This window comes from Trichosurus vulpecula, chromosome 7 (assembly GCF_011100635.1).
Source record: "Trichosurus vulpecula isolate mTriVul1 chromosome 7, mTriVul1.pri, whole genome shotgun sequence".
NCBI classification, from domain to species: Eukaryota; Metazoa; Chordata; class Mammalia; order Diprotodontia; family Phalangeridae; genus Trichosurus; species Trichosurus vulpecula.
The window spans coordinates 258,089,190-258,113,194 of record NC_050579.1 but is presented as its reverse complement, the minus strand read 5'-3'; the positions used below and the strand labels follow the sequence as shown (position 1 = coordinate 258,113,194).

The following is a 24,005-nucleotide window of genomic DNA, read 5'->3' as shown; positions in this document are numbered from 1 at the left end:
ACAGAGGTCCTGTGGGCCTCCTATTCAATGCAACTAAAATACTGGGTTCCTAGAGGTTACATGGCACTACACAAGTCTAACCTTCTGACAATAAATATTCTTACAATAAACATCTTGTTATGACTAAGATTTCTAAGTCTAAAGCCATTTATTTCAAGTCCAAAACAACAGCATACATTTCAGTTTCCTGGGGTTTTCCATACCAAGGCTTGACCTGAACAGTAAAGCACTTTCAAGAAGTCTGCGGTTTAAGCCTCATGCTCTAGGGCTATCACAGAGGTGGTTCAATGGACTGACATATGATCAATAGACTTCCCTGAGTAGTGAAACTGACAGCTATTTTTATCCCTCCACATTATAACTAGTTTCTGCAACTCCCAGTGCTACATGTTCCTGTGGCTTTCAGCCTCTTTTCTTTATAACTTGCTGGTTAGCTCTGTGCCAAATGCTCATCGCTCCATCTCTGAACGCTGGGCTCTAACCCCAGGGGTCTCACTACCAAGTGTTGTAGCCATCTAGCAGCACAGTATTACAAAGAGCACTGAACACTGAGGCAAGAGTCCTCAGTCTAATCCGGGCTCTGCCACATATTTGACATGTTACCCTGGGTGATTCACAGTTCTTGTCTCTGGATCTTGGTTTCCTCTTCTATAAACTGGCCTAGGTGAAATCCTAGGTTCCTTCCTCTCTAAACCTTAAACCTTCTGCCTTTGTGAAGGTCCTAATATGTACCCTTACGAAGTCAAATAACTTGCAAGAGATCATGGACCATTTTGACAATATTCGATTTAATTAATGATAGTCTCTTATACTTAGAAACCTCAGATTCCACAATGGAAGATTGTGCGGAGAGTCAAGATATGATTACTGTTTAAGAACGGGAAGGAAAAAGAACTGCTCACAAAGTATTTGTACTCGTGTATCCCCAGCTAAGACTTTTATAATTGAGGTCCCCAGAGAGCAATTTATTACAGTGAAGCCATTGTGTACAACAGACACTGTAGAAGCCATCAAGATAACAGGGATAACAACCCAATGGACTTTTGAAGTGTAAACATAAAAGTTTACAACGTTGGTTTAATCCCAAGACAAAAAATTTGCTTAATGAAAAGCACAACTCACCCCAAGGAGGGAATATCGATACCAGCTGTGAGCTGCAAGGAGGGGATTCCTTCCAGGGAACATCTGAATTTCAAAATGTTGCTTTCCAATATTTACTCTGGACATGAATTCTCAAATACTTTTCTGAGGATCTCATTTTTCTACAGGAGAAGGTCAGGAAGAAGTCTGGGCAGGGCAAACAGAGAGCTTAGCTGATCCTGGAAAAGCAGAGGCTAGCCCCAGTAGGGTTACTCGGACAAACTTTTCACTTATTGGGTAAAGTCGGAAGCAGCCTCATTTGGTCTTTTGGCAGCCTGGTGCATTGTTTGGGCTAATGTTTCCACGTTATTTGGGTAGTGCTGGGAGGTTCCTGCCCACCAGGTGCTAATGAGAATGCCAGCAGAGGTGCTTGCTCCAGCTGCTCTGGCTTACAGAGATAAATGACCTACCCACACTGTTTACACATTTAAACAGCACTTACTAGCTTCACACCAGGGACTCAGAAATGCCATTTCCCACCAAACCCCTCTCTTTAACTACATCACACTTCTTAACTCCTTCCTAGCCTCCTTTAATTTGCTCATTTATTTTGGCTTTCCTGGAAGCCCTGAGATGCTGGAGGGCAGAGTCAGGCAACCATATCAGTAGGCCAAAAGGGGAAAACAGCTGGGGCTTTCTGATTTGTAGCTCTGTTTCATCTCCTTTGAAGGAAAGAAATTTTATAGAACTAAGCAGGAGTAAAATCAGTAAAGCCAATAAAACTCTTATCCATAAACAATAACTCTGAGTAATGAGTGTGTACAGGTAAATACTCAAATCCCTCACTTTCATTTCTAACCTCGGGGCTCTCTTTTGCTTAGACTGACAGCTAAGATAAAGCTTAAAACCTAATATACAATATCTTATCTATCTGATATGTTATCAGTTGTGAACCAATTCCAATCCTTGATAGAGTCAACAGGTTCTCCTTACTCTCTTCCTACAAAGAAGCACCCTAAGAAAGAGCACCACACTAGGCTGCAGTCCAGGGCCTAAATTACTCAACCTCTCTGACCTCCTGTTTTCTCCTTTTAAAATAAGGAGACGGGATTTCAGGACTTCTTAAACTTTCTGTTATGGACCTTTGGGGCAGTCTGGTGAAGTCTATGGAACCCTTCTTTGAATAATTATTTTAAATGAATAAAATAAAATGCACAAGATTACTAAGGAAACCAATAATACTGAAATAGTAATTTTTAAAAAATTTAAGTTCACAGATCTCAGGTGAAAAAAAAAACCAGCAGATGACCTCTAAGGTTCCTTCCATCTCTGATGAGCTAACAAATTATTAATGGAACAATAATTGCCAAAAACTATTATTTTCCCTTCTCATTCTCGCAGAGATTTCTGTTGATTTTTTCTTTACATTTCAAATGTATCATTCCCAGGAAGATCAATGGGCAGAACATGGGAACCCTTGGGTAGATCAGTCATTTGTAAAGGGAACTGATTCATTCTAAGCTGTATTGAAACTGCTGTGAGCATCAAATTGCAGGTACCTCAATACCACAGGAGTCCAGTACTGGCCCAGCAAGGAGCTCCCTTTGCAAAGCCATCTTTTATATAAGTTTTAAATTACAGTTAGGGTGATGCAAAGCCCTAGAATGAGTGGCAGAACAAGTTTTCATAAGCTTGTCCTGCAACAAACTGGAAAGGTCTCATGCTGACACCCCTATAGTAAGATTAAGTACCATGCTTCATCAGGCACTAAATACTAACACAGGTCCTCCAACATCAGTGGGAACGCTGATTAAAAGTGATGTCAATAATTTATGAAACACAATATGTTCTTCAGATGCTAAGAAGAAGAAAGCAGGGAAAACCCAGAAACCCAGGTGGTGAAAAACTGCTCATGCATTTCCCCTTGGATGTACACCCCCACCATGCATGGATGAATGCAAATGCACACATGTATAAAAGCATGAGAACACACTGATACATATGGGCGGAAGAGAGTATTTAGTTATTCCGCTGAGAGCTGTCAGGACTGTAACATTATATATACATAGTCTTGTCTTTTGCATTGTTTTGAATTATTTCTGGGAAGAAATTCTAAATTGAATTTAAAATAAATCTTGCCTTTCTAAGCAGACATGTTTATACCATAGAGACCTCTACCTTGAAACAATGCAGAAAAGGAGGCGACTAACGTGTACTCTATAACAATATGAAAAATACTGTGGTCCTATTTCAAAGACTTATTTTATCACATTTAAAATTAGGATTATTTTTGTTCTGATCCACAAAGAAGATAGAAATGTTTAATTTTTTTAAAATCATATTTGATTTTTTTCATAAGAGAAAGATGAACTGCATAGAGGTCAGGGTTAATCTGTACCAAGACAGCTTTCTGGATATTTAAGTCTCATTTCCCTGTGGGTTCTAAAATTCTATTTCTTTCTATTCCTTTTGCTCAGGGTATGCATATCCTGGACAAACTATTTCAAAAGTATGAATTAGTTTCACACGACAGAATTATGATGAAAAACAGAACTGTATAGCACAAAATTAGTACTGTAAAGATTTGGTAATACTTCCTCAAGAAGTCACCTGTCACATACTAATTGATTCACAAAACCCCACTCTAGGTTTTAATGTTTAAAAGTTTTTCATTTCTGTAAAAAGTTCAACCTTTAATTGTAAATTCCTTGAATATTATTGCACTGGTTTTATTTTTGTAAGATGATGGAACAATCACCCAGATTCTAGGTTATTTCCACTATTAAGAATTTATAGTCCCTTCAGTATTGGATTTTAATCTACAGAACACCAGAAAACTGACTGAAAGGAATTGTACATTGCTTTAATAAAGTTGTATTAGTAGGAAGGCAAAATAATTATAAAGATATGAAGTTATTTCAGCTATTAAAATTAGAGAGAAAAAATCATTACAAATTAGAATAGCTACAACGGATATTTCAAGCTGCATCTTCCAAATACAAACCAAAAAAAGCTTTTTTTAAAAAAAAGAAAGTCAAGTTGATTTGGGGTGTGATGTGGACAAAAAATAATCAGTTATTTTGCTTAACCTTTTTTTGGTTCATTTGTTGCTAATTTAATTAATTACTTGACTGATCAATTTTGTTGGAATGTTCAATCCAGTCTGTGTGAAGGCATTGCTCTTATGGTTAGAAAAAAAAAACCTTTAAATTACTGAATTTATTTAAAGTGCTACTCTCTCATCATTCAGACACAGATTATTTCTCCATAGATTAAAAAGCATGTTGAATTCTCTGACAAATCTCATTATTAGTTATAGTAGAGAAGGAGCCAGCATTCTATCAAACTACCCCAATGCCAGGCTAGTTTATCTAAATTATACACTTCACTTTGTCCGTGGGAACCCTATTACAAGACAAAATGATCTTCCACATATACGTATAAAGTAGAATTATGGAATTGTTAACTTCAATAAAGAGATTCTAGAAAAACCAAACACCATCAATATCCCCACCCCCAGCACCACAAAAGAAAGACAGAAGGAAAGAGAGAAAAAAAGGAAGCAAGGAAGGAAGGAAGGGAAAATGCACATTTTTAAAGGATTTGAACTCAAGGAGTAGCAGATCAAAAAAGATCCTAAAACCAAGACACATGTAGGTATTACCTCTGCACAAAATATGGACAAAGAACTTCATAACTTTTCTAGTTTCATCCACCAAAGGAAGAGAGAATGAATGCCCACAGCTATAAAAGTGTTGTGTATTCTGTTCAAAAATAGATGATCAGCAAACTGAGGAAGACACAGTTTCCTCAAAACCAGCTATCCCAGCTCTTGACCTGAATGTTCCAGGCTTTTTTTTTCTAGGAGATTGCTCAAATGACTGTGTCTACAAGTAATAAAGCACAAACTATTCAACAATGACATGACACAATTAATCAAAACCAGACCCCAAACTTGTGTTCATGGGGACTGAAGAATTCTGTAGTGTGTTTGAGAGAATGCAGACATAATGGGAGACCAGAGACTCAAAAAAAAGGAAATACAAAAAATTGTAAAGATACACAGTTTGATATAACTTTCAATCCTGAATCTAATTTTTATTCATCAACTTAAAAAAGATTACATTCCCTTATTATGAGGCAGGGAAAACTTAAAATATACCTTATATATTGTGATTTTACAGATTTGGAAATTGAGGCACGGATGTGTGCAGTGAACAAAGATTGTATGTACCTGCATAAGTCAGGATATCAATTTGAGTGTCTGACACTAGAAAGAGCCTTTGTTTTAGCTTCAATTTTAGCCTCAAAGTTTTCAGTTGTGAACTTTTGCCAGATTTCTCTTCTCACAGTTGAAACTGTGAGTTTTACTGGTAAGTGAGAAGTTTAGGCCTTGATTATATCAGACCTTGGTAACTTCCCAGAACCCTATTTGTTTTGGTTTGGTTGGAGAAGGGAGTTATTTTTTCTTTGTCCAGTTGAATTTTCAAAATAATTCCTGAGCTCTCTCTTCTGTTGCACTTTGCCTGTGCAGACAGTAATTAATCTGAATTTCATCACGTTTCTTCCCTAGAGATAAACATACTGCAAACAAAACAAATTTCATTTTTTAAAAGAAATAGACCAACCAGCAATGAATTAAAAGGTAATCTGTGCCAGGTATAGACCCAACCCCGAACTAAAAAAAAAAAAAAATGTTCTTACCCGTAATCGTTCATAGGATTTGCAACCTGTTCCTGATTTCTCATGTGGCAAATGGAATCAAAGGCAAACTTTGTGAGGCCTAGGAATTCCTTACACCCCCCCCCCCCACCAGAGACAAGAGTATTCAATCCATTACTCAAATGGAGGTCGGCAATGGAAAATATTGATGTGTTCTGATATCAGACCTCTAGAGCCAAATAGATGTAAAAGCAACATAGGCATTTATTTGGCTAAGTAAACTCGGGAATTATTGAATAATTCCTGGGGTGCAACTCTTGCCTGACAGTGACTATTTGTCTGCCTTTCTGTCTTTCCTGGGGGTTTTGAGTAGGTTCAAAACTTGGCGGGGACACACACACAGACACTGACACACGTCCAGTAAGCTTCAGTGAATTCCGTCCAGTGCCTCTTCTCGGGTCCTGCAGGCCCTAGTTTTGGGTAACCCCTTAACCCGCAGGCATCTGATCCTGATGTCCTTCTCCTAAACTACAAATTCTACCTCACCTTGCACTCCAAAGCTCAGAAGGTAAAGCGCCCCCGGGTGGGAGCGGGAACCGGTCCCAAGGACCAGAAACCCGGGACCTGGATGAAGGCGTCTCGGCTCTAACGCCAAACGCGCAGTGCACTCCATTGATGATTCCCAGCCCCAGACAGGGTGAAGGGAGCAGCACTGTTCCTACCCTCTGCACAGGCTTTCCAGCTCCTCCGATTCTAGATGTTACTCACACGCCTTCAATTGGTTTTTGCGTCCTAGGTTACCCGACGCCAGCCCTCTACTTTGCTTCTCTCCCATCCCTAACCCAGGCCGGAGCCCTGAAGCTCCCGACAGTAGCCGGACGCACAACTCACCCACGCACTCGTTGGCTTCCCGGGCCGTGGCCCGCTGCCAGGGTCGGTCGTAATGAAATGGCTTGCAGCGGTCACACTCTGGTCCCGCCGTGTTGTGCTTGCAGTCGCACACCAGGCTGTCGTCGCGGTCGCGCACACAGCGGGCCGCGTGGCCATTGCACTTGCAGCGGCCGCCCACCTGCAGGTCAGAAACTGCGTAGAAGTAAGAGTCCCGCGCCAACTCTGAGTCATCTTCATTCTCATCGCCAAAGGTGTGCAGCCGATTGAAAGCCACGCGGATATCTGTGGCTGTGACCCAGTCCTGCAAGACTGGAGAGTTATCGAAATCGTGCGCAGAGGGCCGCCCGTCCAGCGTGCTGAAGGCGATCAGACCACCGGACAGCGGGCGCATGTCTGTGTGTGAGTCGGTGCATACAGCCTCTTGCTCGTTCTGCTTGGTGATGGGAGCCCGATGGGGGCGGTTATACATCTTGCGGCACTGTGTAGAGTAGAACTGGAAAGGCACCCAAGTGCGCCCGTAGTCCATGGACTTGTAGATTGCCATGGACTCGGGCCTTGGTGAGCAGAACTGGAGGCTCACATAGGTAACCTCAAACTTCTTGCCCAGGGAGAGAGTGAGTGTCACGTTGTGCGGGAACTGCAGGTAGTTCTCGGACTGCCAGCAGGTCAGGTTGTGCGGGTTGTTGAGGTCAGTGAGGAAAGTGGGCGGGTGCGCTTTTTTGGGATCAGAAGCGTTGCAGAGGTGGCAAGAGCGCAGCCGCTCCTCTCCGCGCTCCACCACCACGCAGTAGCGGGCCGGGGGTCGTCCGCAGGTGCTGGACACTTTCACATCCTTGCCGAAAGCCGAGTTAACGAAGTCGGGGATGCAGCGGCGGGGATGCCCATTTTCGTCAGAGCAGGGGTCAGGCTGTGCTGCCTGGCCCGCGAACATGCTAAGCCCCGGACCCCCGCGCACCGCTTCCACCAGGCACGCCACGGCCGCCAGAGCTGCCAGCGCCTCCCACACTCTGCGCATCATGCTGCGTCCAGCTTGCCTCAGGCTCGGTCGCCGACCTGTCCGCCCACTCCGTAAATCGCCTGCGGAGAGAGGAGAGAGGGAACCCGTGCTCAGTGAGGCGGATGGGTGCCCAGGAGCCCCAGGCAGCGAGGTGAAACCAGGCGCCGACCCCAAGGAAAGGGGAACCCGGCGGTTTATAGCTGAGATCCTCCCGCATATTCACCCTCCGGAGCAAGGCAGGGGCATTCCCCAAGCCGCCCTTCCCAGCCCATTCCAGTTTGGTCAGGATCTTGAGAAGCTAAGTGGCCCCTTTAACCCCGAAGAGCAAAGCCCCCCGAAGGTAGCCCAGGCCCCCCTCCCCCACCCCGAAGGCTCTTCAGCCAGAAGCGCGGCGCGGAGGTGAAAAGGTACCGCGCAGCCCCAGCAGCTGGGGGCATCCCTCCTCCGCACCCCGCTATCACGTCCCCGTCTTTGGTCGAGGAACCCGCGCACGGGACTTTACCTTTGTAGAGGGGGCAAAAGAGAAAGAAAAAGTTTGGATGGCTCCGGAATGGGAGCCGCGTCGGTGGCTGCGGTGTGCTTGGAGCCCGCTAGCGGTAGCGTTCTCAGACCGGGTTTGCCGGTTCCATGCCCTGCCTTCAGCAGTCCCACTCTCCCCGCCGCCTGCTCTGTGAGTGACGCGACCGCCCGGATACCGCCGCTCCCGCCAGAGGTCAGAGTTATGACACTCCCCGCGCCTGTAGCGCAGGCACACACACACACACATACACACACACACACGCACACGCACACACACTCACATACACACACTCGCAGCCACTGAAGGCTTCGCTGCTGTGGCGGCACGGAGTGGGAGTCGTGGGCGGAGGGAAGAACGGGGAGGGGAGGGGGTTGAGGGGGAACGACGGGCGGAGCCGCGGGAGCGGGGAGGTGGCCAATTAAACTGTCCCAGAATTTGACTACACTGTTGCAAAGTTTTAAACCCCGGGGAAGAAGAAAGTTATAGGGAAAACTGGAGTTTGAAAGAGAGGAAGAGTGAAACAGAAACTCAGCGAGAAAGAGGGAGAGAAAAGCGTAGACCTAAAGAGTCGGAGACAAAGGAAAAAAAACGAAGTCACAAAGGAAGGAAAAGAGAAACCCTAGTTGGAGGGAGCTAGAAGGGGACCCAGGCTGGGAAATGGATTGTTAGGCTCTGGATTGTGGATGTAGCTATGGGTGCATATCCATTTGTGTGTTAGACAAGTGTGAGTTGGATATCTTCATAGATTCTGACTGATCCACAAAGTCCAAGACCTAAGGTCATAGGATTTCAAGCTGAAAGTGACCGTAAAAGATCATCTAGCCCAGCCTCTTCATTTTACAGATAAGGAAATTTGAGCCTCAGAAGAACTAAATTATTGACCAGTGGTCAACACAGGTCTTTCCAGATCGACAACGGAATGATTTAAAGAAACAGAATGGGGGGGGGGGAGGTAATGATAATTTTCCTGTTCTTATCTTCAGTACATGTGTTCTCACCTCAGCACCCAATAACAGGGCCAAGGCAGTCAGTGGACAAAGCAGGCACTGTTTGATAATGATAAAGATTAGGGTTCAAGAACATACCAGCACTCTTTACTCAAGGTGCTGATTGATGCTCAACTGCTACCCTACCATCCGTCCCCCGACCCCCACCCCATGCTTGCTGTGTATAATGCCAGGACAAATGAGGGACACTTTAAGGGTTGCCTCTGTGTGTGTCTGGTATACAGTGTATTGTGTGGACATGCTTGCTGTTTCTTTGAGGAAAAGTAGTATACGAAGAGTGACCAAAGCTGAGCTGTGGTTGTGGGAAAAAGCTAGACCTACAGATGACTAAAGTGTAATAGGTAGCAGTATGGAAAAACTGTTCTCTTAGGTCCAATATTTTCTTTCCTGACTCCACAAAGTGCCTGAATAGTGAAGTTGGGATTGTTTCAGGATCAGAAAGCAACTAAGGGGTGAAGAGAGTATCTAACCCACCCAACAAAAGGGCTCTCTTCAGTCATCATCCCCCTACTTTCCACTGTTTCCTAAGGATTTGTGAGGATTGGATTCAACATGTATTCATTAAGGGTGAGCCATGTGCAAACCACTATGGAAATTGAGCACTGAGACTTAAAGGGGGCAAAAGTAAGTTTTTTCCAGACGGTTCCTCTAAAACAAACTGATTAGCAGTTTGAATGATGCGGTATAGGGGGATGGGGGTGCATTATTATTATTAATGGGGCTAAGGACTGGACCTTTGGTTCTATTGGCATTGGAAACTCCCAGTGAAGAAACTCCATCTAATGCAGGTCTGCAAAACCTCTTAGAATTGCTTAGACCACTGAGAAATTAAGTGATTTGTCCAAGGTCGCATAGCCACAATGTGTCAAAAATTGATTTGAACCCAAGTCTTCTTAGCTCTGAGGCCAGCTCTCTAGCCATTATGTGTCACCTCTTTTTTTAAAGCGGATGTTTATAAAGTATGTTGCATTTACAAAGTACATAAGAACTTTATCTCCATTAATCCTGATTGCCTTCAATCCTCATAAAGTAGTGAAGGTGTTATTGGACCTACTCACAAGTAGTTGCATAAGAATATAGGATTGAGGGCAAGTGGTAGTGGATTCTCACAAACCAAGAAAGTTTTTCAGTAAAAGAACTCAGCAGTGGCTAGGTGGTGATAGAGCATGTGCCCTGGAGTCAGGAGGACCTGAGTTCACATCCAGCTTCAGACACCACTTACTATCTGTGTGACCTTGGGCAAGTCTCTTAACCCCATTGCCCACGCCCCTCAAAAAAGAACTCCTGAGGAGGTAGGAAAAAATAGCTGAGGGCATACTGTGCCCCAGAACTCACTGCCCTTCTGCCAGTGTACAAGAATGTGTGTATGTGTACGTATATGTGCATATGTATGTAACTAATATCAGAAGATCTGGCTTATAATCACAGGCTTTATTCAGCTGCGTGACTTTGGGCAAATCACTTTAGGTCTCTGGGCTTCTATTTCCTTATCTGTGAAGTTGGGGAGAGAACATATGAAATCTAGTGTCCGTTCTAGCTCTAATGTGCTATGATTCAGTGGAGTGAAGACTAGTCCAGCCCCCTCATGATGCCTCTAGGGATCGTAGTATTTAGAACTGGAAGTTCTAATATCATCTAATCCAAGTCCATCCTTTTATAGATGAGGCCCCAGTTCACATAGTATCAAAACTATAATCTGATCAAAGGGGTTCTGCCCCCAAACACAAGTCTTTGCATCACACCACTAACAGAGCTGGGTTAAAGCACATGTTCTTTTTCCTTGCCTTCTTCCAATGAGTCCACTGTGTTCCTTCAGCTGCCTAGGGGCAGGGGTCTAGCACATAGGAAGTTTGTTTGGCAAGTCTAATCTAGTCAGTGGAAGGAGGGTGGCTAAGCCAGCTCCCCCCAGTTTAGGGGGTAAAGTTGTGAATGGCCATGGAAAAAGGTCATTCAGTAGATGGGGCAATCCCAATCAATCTTGTTACCTAAAAGGTCGGTTTACTCTTGGAAACATCCAACATATCCTAAAGAAAGCATTTGTGTTCCTTGTGTAGTACTTTTCATCAGAGGTAACTACATTGTAATGTTTCTTACATGTCACGGGAAGTAGAAATTTCTGGCATTAAAAATATGTGTATTTATAAAAAAAGTAATATTCAAAAAATGTGCCTTCATGGGTCTCACTGTGTGTTGCAATCTAGGGGGCTACCTACCTTACCTACCATTTGTCAGGTTTTGCTAGCCTGTTTCCTCACCCTTCTGTCTTGCTTCTTTCTCTTAGCTTTTCTCAAAAGGACTGAGAAAAGTAATAGCAGCCTCTTGGATGTTAAAGATCTCTTAGCCCAAAAGGCAAAGGTAATGGAGTTTTGGAAAAATGGTGTTAGACTGAGTTTGGTATTGAAGTTCTGTTTACTCAAGTGGACAATATTGTACTGGATAAATCTTCATATCACTTCCTCTCTGTGCCTCACTTTCACCGTTTGTAAAATGGGTGTGTCATATTCCATGGCCTCTAAGTTCCCTTTCATCTCTAAATCTATGATACTATGATTCTACTCCAGTCCTGGCTCACCTAGTTGCTATGCCACAGTAGATACTCTGAGTAAACTCTGTCTCAGCTTAATGGACTGTGATTTTCATTGAATTTCAGAGTAGGTTGGATGGTGTCTTAGAGGTCATCTAATCCAATCTCCTACCTAGTAGAAAAAATAAATCCCTTCCCCTGTCTCACTGATAGGTAAACATCACAGGATTATAGCATTTTCGAATTGGAAGGGACCTCAGTGGCCATCTACTCTAACCCATAGGAACACCTACTATAATGTATCCAACAAGTGGTCGTCCAGATTCTGCTTGAAGACCTCCAAGAATAGAAGACACCACCCCTACCCATACACACATACCCATTCCACTCTAATTCAGACCTCTACAACCTGGCAGTAGGTCGAGGCTAAAATTAAAATAGGCTAAACCTCTTCGGGCCAAAGATAGATTTTTGGTGGCTCACTTTCCAAGTAAAGGTATAATTAATGATTAAACTATTTTGCAAATAAACCATATTTTAAAAGGGAGAAAATTCAGTTAATATCAATTAATTACACTTATTACTTAAGATTTTTATTTATCATGAAATGGCATCTCTCAGACTAGAGACAGACTGACGATGGATGGTTGATTGAACTCAGGTCACGTGGCAAACCAGAAAACATGCACACGGACAGCCCACCCAACAAGTTATATGATGGGCCTGATAATAACTAGTGGAAGGTGGGTTAAGTGAGGCACAGACAAAGCACTTGTTACATCTTTACTTTCTTTTACATCCTCTCCATTTTTTGCGGGCTGCCCGAAATCCTTTGGCCGGCAACCCAAGGAATGTATATTGTGTAGGCCTGCTCTAATTGTTAGAAAGTTTTTCCTAACAACAAGCCTAATTTTTCCTCTTGGAAACTTCCACCCATTGCTTTTGGTTCCACCCATTGCTCTCTGGCAACAGACAATAAACCTAATTCCTACTCCACAAGACAGTCCTTCAAATACTTTAAGACAGCTATCATGACCAATCTGAATCTTCTCTTCTCCAGGCTAGACATCACAAGTTACATCTTACTCACAAGGCAGGCCATTTCCTTACCAGAAATCTAATTGTTAACAAACCCTTTCTTATATGAAGTAAAAAAATCTGCCTCCTTCCACCAGAGAGCTGCAGCAATAGCACTATTCTACCCTCCTTCACATATGACAATGTAATATAACAGAAAATGCATGAGATTTAGAATTCAAAGACCTGGCTTCAAGTTCTGGTTTCGCCCCTAACTCAATAAATATTTTTGGTTCATGACCAAATCTTTCTTGACTCAGTTTCTGAATTTATGAAGTTATGGGGTTGAATTAAATAATTTCTAAACTTTATTCCAACTTAAAAGGTCTTCCTCTGGTTTTAAATATTTGAAGACTCTACTCTTGCCTTCAAGTGTTTTTTGGATGATGGAAATGCCTTATTCAAAGAATCAGAATAGATTCAATTAGTGATAGGCTATATTAAGAAGAAGACTATATTCATGTGAGAAAATAAAAAACTCTAAGGGGAGAGACATGAGGAAAATCAATGGAAGCAGAAACAGAAGCAGCATTGTCATGGAGAATGACAAGAGTGGCCTAGAAAATAGGTCATTCAGGTCATACAGAGGGAAAATTAGACATGAGACAACATGAGGACATGGGTGCAAATTCCACCTCAGATGCTCTGATGCTTTGTGACTTTGGGTAAATCACTTGACCTTCCTGGGCCTTGTGTCTGTAAAATGAGAGGGCTAGACTAGATGGTCTCCAAGATTCCTTCCAGCTCCTGATAGGGGAAGGAGACAGAGGCTTCAATGATCTAGGCATGTGCTGGAGTTCTTTGTCAACATCAGCGCAGCTGATAAATTTTATGATTTTCCTCAATAACAATGTTATTCCACAAAAAACTGGAAAAAATCAGAAGGGGAACTGTTATTTTGGAAGTAATTCTGACCAAGAAGGAAATAGTTGCTGAAATAGAAATAATGGAGAGCTTTGTGAACAAGTGGCCTCTTCATGTCAAGTTCATGACTGAGGAGAGGAAAACTGATCATAATCCAACCCTAGATTTGGGAGAGTTTATTCAATATAGGTCGATCCAGTGACCTAATGTTCTGCAAGGGAAGTTGGCCCAAGAGGGATAGGAAATTCTCAACAATGAAATGAAAAAACAGAAAAAGAAATTACTCCATCAAGGAAAAAAAGGGGGGAGCTTTATTTTTAAAAGATACACATAGAAAATAGAAGGAAAAACAGATAAACTGGGATGAATACTAAAGAGTAATGAATAATAATGATGTAAAGAAAGTTTTTGAAACTACATTGGGAAGAACAGCAAAGATCTCAGAGTAGAGGGAAGCCGTACAGTCTACTTTCACATAATCTCTCCGGTAAAGATTAAAGAGTACTGTATGAAGTGTTAGGTGGAAAATTCAAGGAGAAACTACAGTGGGAGGCTTTTCCAGCTAAAGTCAGCACAGGATGACAGAGGTCTATACGCACTGAAAAGGGGATCCAGCCAGGAAGGCCTATTCAGGGAGGTATAGGGTACCCTGTAGCTGGGTACCTGGGAAAGGGAACATGAAACAGAGCTCTCTCTCTGATCCCAGACCAAGGTCATGGACTAGGCCTAGGGCCAGCAGCTATCTACTGTAGTTCCAATCAGAGGTGAGCCTGCAGCTAAGTGACCCAGACCTCAGATCAGAATCAGGAAACTGAAAAGTTCATTCAGGAAAGGCAATGATCATTCTCTGCCCTAAATTAGACCACTTAGGGCACTGAAAGTTTTCAGCTTAGTGGACTGAGCCAGTGTCCTGATCTGGTACCTTCCCACTTGCCGGGGTCCAGAGAGATACCACTCCATCCTGAAATGTCTCATTTCTTCTTGCAAGGGATGAGGGAGATACCATTTTATCATACACTAGTCTTCTGACCTGACCTCTTTCTATCAGTGGAGGATCAAAGAGATGCTTCCTTTGCTGGTCGCCTGAGCTGATCTCCTCCCACTTATAAAGGGGACCCTTCCAGCCTGCAGGGAATAGAGACTCCAGTCCTTCCTGCTACCTCCTGGCCTAGCTTGCCTGTAGGGAGAGGAGCAAATATTATACCATTAGCTCCCTCCACTGGTCCCCTTGCCTGAGCTTCCAAACACCCTGCAAACAAATCCTCATGATAGTAATTAACCCTCATGAATTTATTCAACAATACTTAACACATTCCCACTGGATCATGCCTTGTCCATCCCAGTGATTCTGAACTCCAAGTTGGCATCATACATACACTATTCTCCACCACCCCTGACTGATCCCTCATTTCCATTCCCCTCAACCCAACCGCATAATATCCCATTCTAAAGTTACCCAGCCCATCTGCCTTCTGGCTTCCCTGACTTCTTTCAAGTCCAAAGTCTCACCTTCTGCAGGAAACCTTTGCAGATCCCTCTTAATTCTAGTGCCTCACTTCTATTAATTATTTCCCATTTGTCACGTATGTAGCTTGTTTGTACATAATTGTTTGTATATGGTTTCCCCTAACTCACCAAGGAGTCCTTGCTCCTTGAAAGCAGGGACTCTCTTTTATCATTCTTTGTATCTCTGGTACTTAGCCCAGTGCCTTACACATATAAGGTGCTTAATAAATGCTTATTTACTGACTGACCTTGCAACCCCAGTCCCCAGTCTTTGTCCTTACTATGACCTCCAGTCCCTTGACCCCTCAGTTCTTTCTCAAACCATCACCCTTGCAAGTACACTATCCTCTTCTCTTGAATCCCTTGCCTGCATGTGCCAACACTGATTGCCCTGCCAAGTCTTAACCTTGGATTAGTCCTACCACCCACTGCCTTTGCTCATGTGCAACTGAACATTTTTGGAGAAAATCATAAACCTAAGTGGATCCAGTGTAAATTTATGTTACACGGTCTCAACTGGGCCTTGACTACAGCAAGGTGATCCTTCTACAGTTCCTTAGTTTTCTCACTTTTCTACTTACCTCAGTGACTTTTCCAAACCTCCCAAAGCTCCTCCTCCTTCTCCTCTCACTCTCTCACCTGAGAACTTTGCCTGAAAAATTGGAGCAATTTGTCTGGAACTCTCTTTTTTCCCCTCTTCCTCAATTCACATCTTAAAGATTTCTTCTGTCACAATCTCTGCCTCTACCCATCTCATATTAGGAAGCAGCCCCTCACCTTGTCAAAACAAGCCCCTCTATTTGCAGAAGTGGTCCCATTCTATCCCATTTCTCCATCAGATTGCTCCCTCTCTCATCCATACCCTCTCATTTATCTTCAGTCTCTCCTTGTCTACTGGCTACTTTCTTACTGCCTCTAAACATGATCAGGTGGAGGAGGGAGAAAATAAGCAATTTATTGTGTCTACCATGTGTCAGGCACTGGGCTAAGTGCTTTTTTACAAATATTTCATTTGATCAGATGCAAATAGAATCCCCATTTTACAGTTGAAGAAATTGCAGCAGAGGTTAAATTATCTGTCCAGGATCATACAACTAATAAGGAGGCCAGTTTTGAACTCAAGTCTTTCTAACTCCAGGCCAGGTAATCTACCCACTGAGCTGCCAGCATCCATGTCGCCCTCATTCTCAAAAAAAAAATCTTCACTTGATTCATTCATTTCTACCCTCTTCGATTTTGTGACCAAATGCTTTGAAAAGGCAATCTATAATGGATGTCGCCACTTCCTTTCCTTTCACTCTCTTCCTAACTTTCTATAGTCTGACTTTCCACCTTATCATTCAATTGAAATTACTCTCTCCAAAGTTACCAACGAACTCTCTTTTTTATTTCATTTTTAATTTTTAATTCAATATTGTTTTATTTTCAACTCCAAATTTTCTCCCTCCTCACTACCTGTTGAAAAAGGAAGAACAAAACCTGTTACAAACTTGTATAGCAAAGAAAGACAAATCCCCGCATTAGATATGCAAAAAATCCCTCAATTTGCCCATCACCTCTCACTGTGGGCAGCATGTTTCATCATGAGCCCTCTAGAATGGTGATTTGTTATTTCATTGATCAGATTTCCAGGTTTTTCAAGGTTGTTTGTCATGATAATATTGCAGGTATTGTATAAATTGTTTTTCTGGTTCTATTCATTTCATTTTGCATCAATTCATACAAGTCTTCCCAGGTTTCCTTAAAATCACACATTTTGTAATTTCTTACTGTGTGTAATGTTCCATCATATTCCTATACCATAATTTGTTCAACCATTTCCCTAATTCATGAGCACCCCTTCAGTTTCTAATTCTTTGCTACCAAGAAAAGAGCTACTCTGTTTTTGTACAAATAGGTCACTTTCCTCTTCCTTTGGTCTCTTTCCGGGTATAGTCTTAGTAACAATACTGCTTTATCAAATGGCATACAAAGTATAAAATCTTTATGCATATGTTTCCAAATTGTTTTTCAGAATGACTAGAGTAGTTCACAGCTCCATCAACAAAGCTCGTGTTGCAAAACAATGCAATGCTGTCCCATAGTTCCTCCAACATTTGCCAATCTGTTGGATATGAGATAGCCCCTCAAAGTTGTTTTGATTCGTATTTTTCTCATTATTAATAATTTAGAGAATTTTTTTCCACTTGACTTTTGATAGTTTGGGTTTCTTCCCCCAAAACATGTTCACACCCTTTGACCAATTTTCATTTGAGGAATGACTCATCTCCTTTAAAATTTGACTCAGTTCCATATACATCTTGGAAATGGGACCTTTATCAGAGAAACTTGCTGCAAAGGTTCCCCTCCCCCAAAGTTTCTTGTTTCTCTTCTAATTTTAGCTGCATTGGTTTTGTTTGTGCAAAAATAAATTTACTTTTATATAATTAAAATTACCCATTTTACTTCCTGTTAACCTCTTTATCTCTTGTTTGGTCATGAACTTTTCCCTTATTCATAGATCTGACAGGTATTTTTTCACCATGGTCCTCTAATTTACTTATGTTGTCACCTTTTATGTTTAAGTCACATACATTTGAAGCTTATCTTGGTATATGCTGAGAGATGTTCATTTACACCTAGTTTCTGTCAGACTGCTTTTCATTTTTACCAACACTCTTTGTCAGATAATGAGTTCTTTCTCCAATAGTTGTGATCTTTAGGTTTATAAGATATTAAGTTAACTACACTCATTTACTTATATATTGTGTAGCTACTCTCTTCCACTGATCAACTTCTCTATTATGAAGTACCAAATAGTTTTGATGATTATGGCTTTGTAATATAATGTGAGATCTAGAATAGGTAGGCCCCCTTCCTTCTCACTTTTTTCATTAATTCCCTTGATATTCTTGACATTTTACTCCAGGTAGTGTTTTGACTCTATCCTCAAAATGTTGGCATGTTATCTCATTGCTGTCATTATCTTCAATGAAATTATTGATTGTTTCTGTGATTTGTTCTTTGACCTTCTCATTCTTTGGGATTAAATTATTTAGTTTTCAATTGCTTCAAAGACCCATTATTGAACATAATTTTATTATATTTATTGCTAGTAAAAGATGCATTTAATATTTCTACTTTTCTGCATTTGAGAGATTTTTATGCCCTAATACAGGGGCTGGCAAACTTTTTCTGTAAAGGACCAGAAAGTAATATTTTAGGCTTTGCTGGCCAAGAGGCAAAATCAAGTAGGTACTTATTTAATGAGAGAGAAAACAAATTTTCACAATTTTTATTGATGAAATTCAACATATAATATTAATAATTAATACAATATTTTGTATTGCAGATCTACCAAAGAGAAGAATTAAAATCCTTTTTTTGGGGTGGGGGAGATATCATTACACTTAATTGGAGTTCTGAGTTAGTGTTTCCTGTCATCACAATTGATAACAAATGTTCATTTGTTAATGCTAATATATAATGATTTTTTTACATATTTCATTTCTGAAAATGTCTTTTTATACAAATAGGTATTGCCAAATAATGATGTCAATTCATGAACATATGATTTTAATTGAACATATTCATTGCTTGGAAGGCATTTATAGAATTCTATTAGAATCTTTTCTTGATCTTTGCCTCTTAGCATGTAATTACATTGCAGTTTAATCACTTCCAGTGAATGGTTAGGTGGAAGCTGCTCCATTGCATGGTTGAAAGGATTTTGAAATATTTCACACTTACATAGAGGTCTAAAAAATATAGCTTAAACTATAGTTTGAGCTCAGGAAATATGTCTGCTGCAAATTTCTATGTTAATGGATATCTCACTTCATGTTTTAATTTTTCACAGAATGAGAAGTGTATGAAGTAGTTGGACATCATTTGTGATTCAAACCTTAGTTGTCAAATTGACTTTACTACAGTATGTTTAGCATGTAAGTGCTATTTTGCCTTGTAATTTTAGGTTAAATTCATTAAGAAACATCAAGTCTGCAGCAGAAGATAATCTCCACACCCATTCAGTGCTCAGTAATAGTGGTTGAGGGCAGTTTTTCTCGTTCAGAAAATTTCATTCTTGTCCCTGAGCTCAAAAAAATTATAATAAAACTTTGCCGCCGCTAATCCATTAAACTACTGCATGGTAGAACAAGCCAGAATATTCAGCATCTATTTCTGCTGAAATTTCTGACAAAAATTCATGGAATTGATTATGATTAAGTCCATGAGACTGAATCAAGTTCACCATTGGCACTCCTGATTCAATGACATGTGATATATTCAGATATTTTCCATAAAATACTTGCTAATTAATAATTCAATATGATAACCATAGGTTTTAAACATTCTACATTTTCAAAAGCCTTGTAAATTTTTCTAATTAAACATTTTTTTTCTGCTTGAAACATTTTGCTCCCATCAGTTGTAACACATCTTAACAGATTCTACTTCAGAATGTACTAAATTATTGTTTTCCCATCTTTTTTGAATAAATGTGCATTGAGTACATGCAATAGACACAGCAGAGAGCATCACCTTGGAGGATACTACTGTGACAACATTCTGTGACTACAAGTGGGACATAACACAAGCACATTTTGGAAGTATATGCATGTCCATAGTACACAGAAATCAGTCAGAAGCAACAAGCATGACTAAGTAACCAATCAAAGCTAGCTGGCTATCACAATAACACTTCAATAGGCCCATATTTAAAATACAGCTTAACTACAAGCATAATCATATACACAAAACAACAAATAGATATTTCTATAGTATGAACACAACACAAAACAGTCACATGAACATAGCTGGAAAATAAGAAACAAGCATTCTCCAACATGCAGGAATTCACATGGACAACAATAAAAATATATAGTTATATGCAAGATACATGTCACTTGGACAATCTCTAGTATTGTTTACCTAGATACATGTGTAACTATACCTTCAGGTTTACTCGTAACATAACTAAACCTAGTGTAGGGTGTTAAGTGTGGCTGGGAAGGAGGCTAAAATTGATGCATCTCTAGTGTCTCCTTCCCCTACCCTTCTCCAAGGGAAACTATTTTCTGCCTGGAAGTTAAGCAGTAGGTTGGAGCCAGAGGCTGCTCCACTTTCCTCAGAGAAAGGGAGTACTAGGCTAGAATTATATCAGTCTGTTCTCTTAAATGTTTTTAGTCCATTGGCTAATGTGATAAAACAGGAAAATGATAAATGCTGGAGAAGATGTGGGAAAATTGGAACAGTAATGCATTGTTGGTGGAGTTGTGAACTGATCCAACCATTCTGGAGAGCAATTTGGAATTATGCCCAAAGGGCTATAAAACTGCATACCCTTTAACCCAGCAATACCAGTTCTAGGTCTGTATCCCAAAGAGATCATAAAAACGGGAAAAGGACCTACATGTACAAAAATATTTATAGCAACTCTTTTACTGGTAGCAAAGAAATGGAAATTGAGGGGATGTCCATCAACTGGGGAATAGCTGAACAGGTTGTGGCATATGAAGGTAATGGAATACTAGTGTGCTATAAGAAATGATGAGCAGGCGGACTTCAGAAAACCTGGTGAATGAGCAGAACCAGGAGAACATTATACACAGTAACAACCACATTGTGTGATGACTGACTTTGATAGACTTAGCTCTTCTCAGCACTGCAAGGATCTAAGACAACTCCAAAAGAGTCATGATGGAAAATGTTATCCACATCCAGAGAAAGAACAAGTCTGAATGCAGATAGAAGCATACTATTTGCTCTCCTTTTCTTTTGTTGTTTGGTTTCTTCTTTCTCGTGGTTCCTTCCACTAGTTCTAATTCTTCTTTACATCATGAGTAATGTGATAATATGTTTAATATGAATGCATAAATAGAGCCTATATTAGATTGCATGCCATCTTGGTCAGGTGGGAGGAGAGGGAGGGGGAGAAAATTTGAAACTCAAAATCTTATGGAAGTGTATGTTGAAAACTAAAATTAAATAACTAAATAAATATTATTAGTCTAGGAAATATAATTTTAAGGTTCAAACTAAACTTTTGATCACTGTTCATTTGTGGGGAAAGGGGAGCCCCAAGCTTTATATCCAAGGTTTGACTCACTTCCCACTAGACACTAATTCCACAACCAACACACAGTAGCAAAGAAATCCATTTATCAAATTAATAGCAAAATAAAAATTCGAGAAAGTATGCATATGAGAATGCATATCAGATAATGTGGATTGAAGTAGCTCTCCCATTGGTAGCTCAACCAAGAGAGATTGATTCCCAAATTTTGAGGAAGAGAAAAATTCCCCAAAGTCATTAGAATAGCTGGCTGGGAATGAGGACATAATCAAAGTTCTATATGTTGGCTTTTTCCCAAAGTTTTTCTCCCTTCATTGCCCTAAGGAGAGGTTAGATTCCCACATGTCTCTCTCAGTACTGGAATCCAGATGAGATTAATTTCAGAAAATTAGAGATTAAATCAGATTCAGAGATTAAATCTCATAAAAGATTAAAGAACTTGAAAAGAGGGCATTGGCTAGATTTCTCCTGTCTCCTGCTCTTGCCAACTTTGTCCTGTCCCTCATGGAGAAATGGGGCATTGATCTATACCAGTGAGGAGGAGTCACATACATTCATATAAGGTTATATACTCAGCCAGCCCTAACCTCTCTGGTGATTTCCAGATTCACACTTTCAACTATCCATTGGATATGAATGTTCTTTAGAATCTTAAACTCAATGTGTCCAAAACTCAATTCGTTATCTTTCTCCTAAAAATCTATCTCCCTTTTAAACTTCCCTATTACCACCGCCCTTTCTGTCACTCAAGCTTGCAACCTAAGTGTTATCTTCAACAGATTACATAGCATCCCCTATATCTAGTCTCTGTTTGCCAAGGCCTGTTGATTTTACCTATTTCTTACATACATATGCCCCCTTTTCTCCTCTGACAACTGCCACCACTATGGTAGTGTCATAACCTCAGGGCTAGACTATCGCAATAACCTGCTGGTTGGTCTCCCTACCTCAAGTTTCTTTTCACTCTAGTCCATCCTTCACTCAGATGCCAAAATAGTCTTCCTAAAGTGTATGTCTGACCATGTCATTGCCATACTCAGTAAAACTCCAGTGGTTCCTTATTGCCTCCAGGATCAAATATAAAATCCTTTATTTGACAACCAAAGCACTTCATAACCTTTTGCCTCTCCCCTTCTAGTCGTCTTGCTCCTTACCACCTGGCTCTTCATTCTCTGCAGTCTAGTGGTACTGACTTTCTCTCTGTTCTATGAACAAGACACTCTCTATCCAAATTCTGGGTATTTTCACTGTCTGTCCCCTATGTGTGGCATGTTCTCCTTCCTGATCTCTGCCTTCTAGATACCATTCCAGGTTCAACAGAAAGCCTTTCTCCATCTTCTTTGATTCTAATGCTTTCCCTTTGTTGATTATCTGTAATTATGCTGTATAGATTTAGTTTTACATTGTTTTTTGTTTTCTCTCCTATTTGACAGTGAGCTCCTTCAGAGAAAGGACTTATTTTTTCTCCTTTCTTTGTAGCACTGTGCACAGTTGCTGATACATAGTTGGTGCTTAATATGTATTTATTGCCTAACTGAGCCCTGAGATCCTTGAAGAATACAGCATTCAATGCACAGAAGAAGCAAAAATCCTGCCATTTCCTCTAGAAGATACAGAGTCTGGCCCTAACACAAAGTCCCAATTCAAGAAATAAGGTTTCTTGAGTAAATAAAAGAATACACCACCCATAAAGAAATATTATGGAACCAGGGATTCCCAAGACAAAAACAGAAAAGAGAATAACACCATAATATCTACAACCGAAGCCCCAAATAAAAACACAGCTTGGCTACAAGGTCAAGTACAGTTCTTGGAAGAAATGAAGCAATAGTTTAAGATGATATTATAAATTTTAAAAGGCGAAAGATTTTCAAGGAGTATTAGAACAAGAGGGCAAAGTGAAAATTGAGGTAATCTATCTGTAACCTTATGGGAGATGCCCCCAAATTGAAACTTTCAAACATGTTGTAACTAAAATCTAGAGCATCCAGGTGACTACTTCTGTGCTTCTAGTAGCCAGAAACAAAAGAGTTCAAGTACCTAGGAGCCACCATCAGCATTACATAGGACTTTGAAACTACTATTTTAAGTAATGGGAACACTTAGAATGTGATATCCCCAAAGGCATAAGACGATGACTTATGACTATGAAGAACTTACCTAGAAAAACAGTATACTCCAGGGGGGGGGGGGAGGAGGAGATGGAGTTTTAATGAAATAGATGACTTCCAGCATTCCTGATGAAAAGACCAGAACTGAGTAGAAACTTTGAAATGCAAACTCGGGAGTCAAGAGTTATGTAATTTTTTTACATAAAAATGTATTTTATTTATGTAAAAAGGTAAATATATGAAAGCAATTGGAAGGGATTATACAAGAATGAAGAGTTTACATTCTAATAGGAGAAGTACCAAGTGTCTCGTTAGAGTGACGGGAGTTAGATTAGCAAAGGGTTTATATATTTATATATATTTATTGTATATTTTATTTATATATTGTTTTTATTCTTTAAATAACAAGCAGCTCATGGGTTTATTTGTAAATTCAAAGGGAGATTTTTTGCTTTCAGTTTTATGTACTACTTCTTTGGTTTTCAGATTTCTAGTTTTATGTTTAATTGAATTCTTTGTTGCCTTTCAAAATTTTTAGGTGCATACTCAATTCATTAATTTGTTCTTTCTCTCATTTTTTTTATAAAAATGTTTAGCAAAATGAATTTCCTCTGCAGACTATTTTGAAGACATCTCTAAAGTTTTGGTATGTTGCCTCATTATTGTCATTTTAAAAAACAAAAGTATCCATCATTTCTGTGATTTGTTTTA

General features: G+C 40.5%; 1 protein-coding gene across 1 annotated transcript in view; it reads right to left on the bottom strand.

The window, feature by feature from the left end:
- NTN1 (netrin 1) overlaps positions 1-8,401 on the bottom strand; it is a 379,996-nt gene extending 371,595 nt beyond the window's left edge. The window contains exons 1-2 of the mRNA XM_036767632.1: positions 8,133-8,401; positions 6,634-7,710 (exon numbers count right to left, since the gene is read on the bottom strand). Coding sequence (XP_036623527.1) covers positions 6,634-7,651 — 1,018 coding nt within the window. The 5' untranslated portion in view covers positions 7,652-7,710; positions 8,133-8,401. The remainder of the gene's footprint in view (positions 1-6,633; positions 7,711-8,132) is intronic.
- Between the last annotated feature and the right edge of the window lie 15,604 nt (positions 8,402-24,005).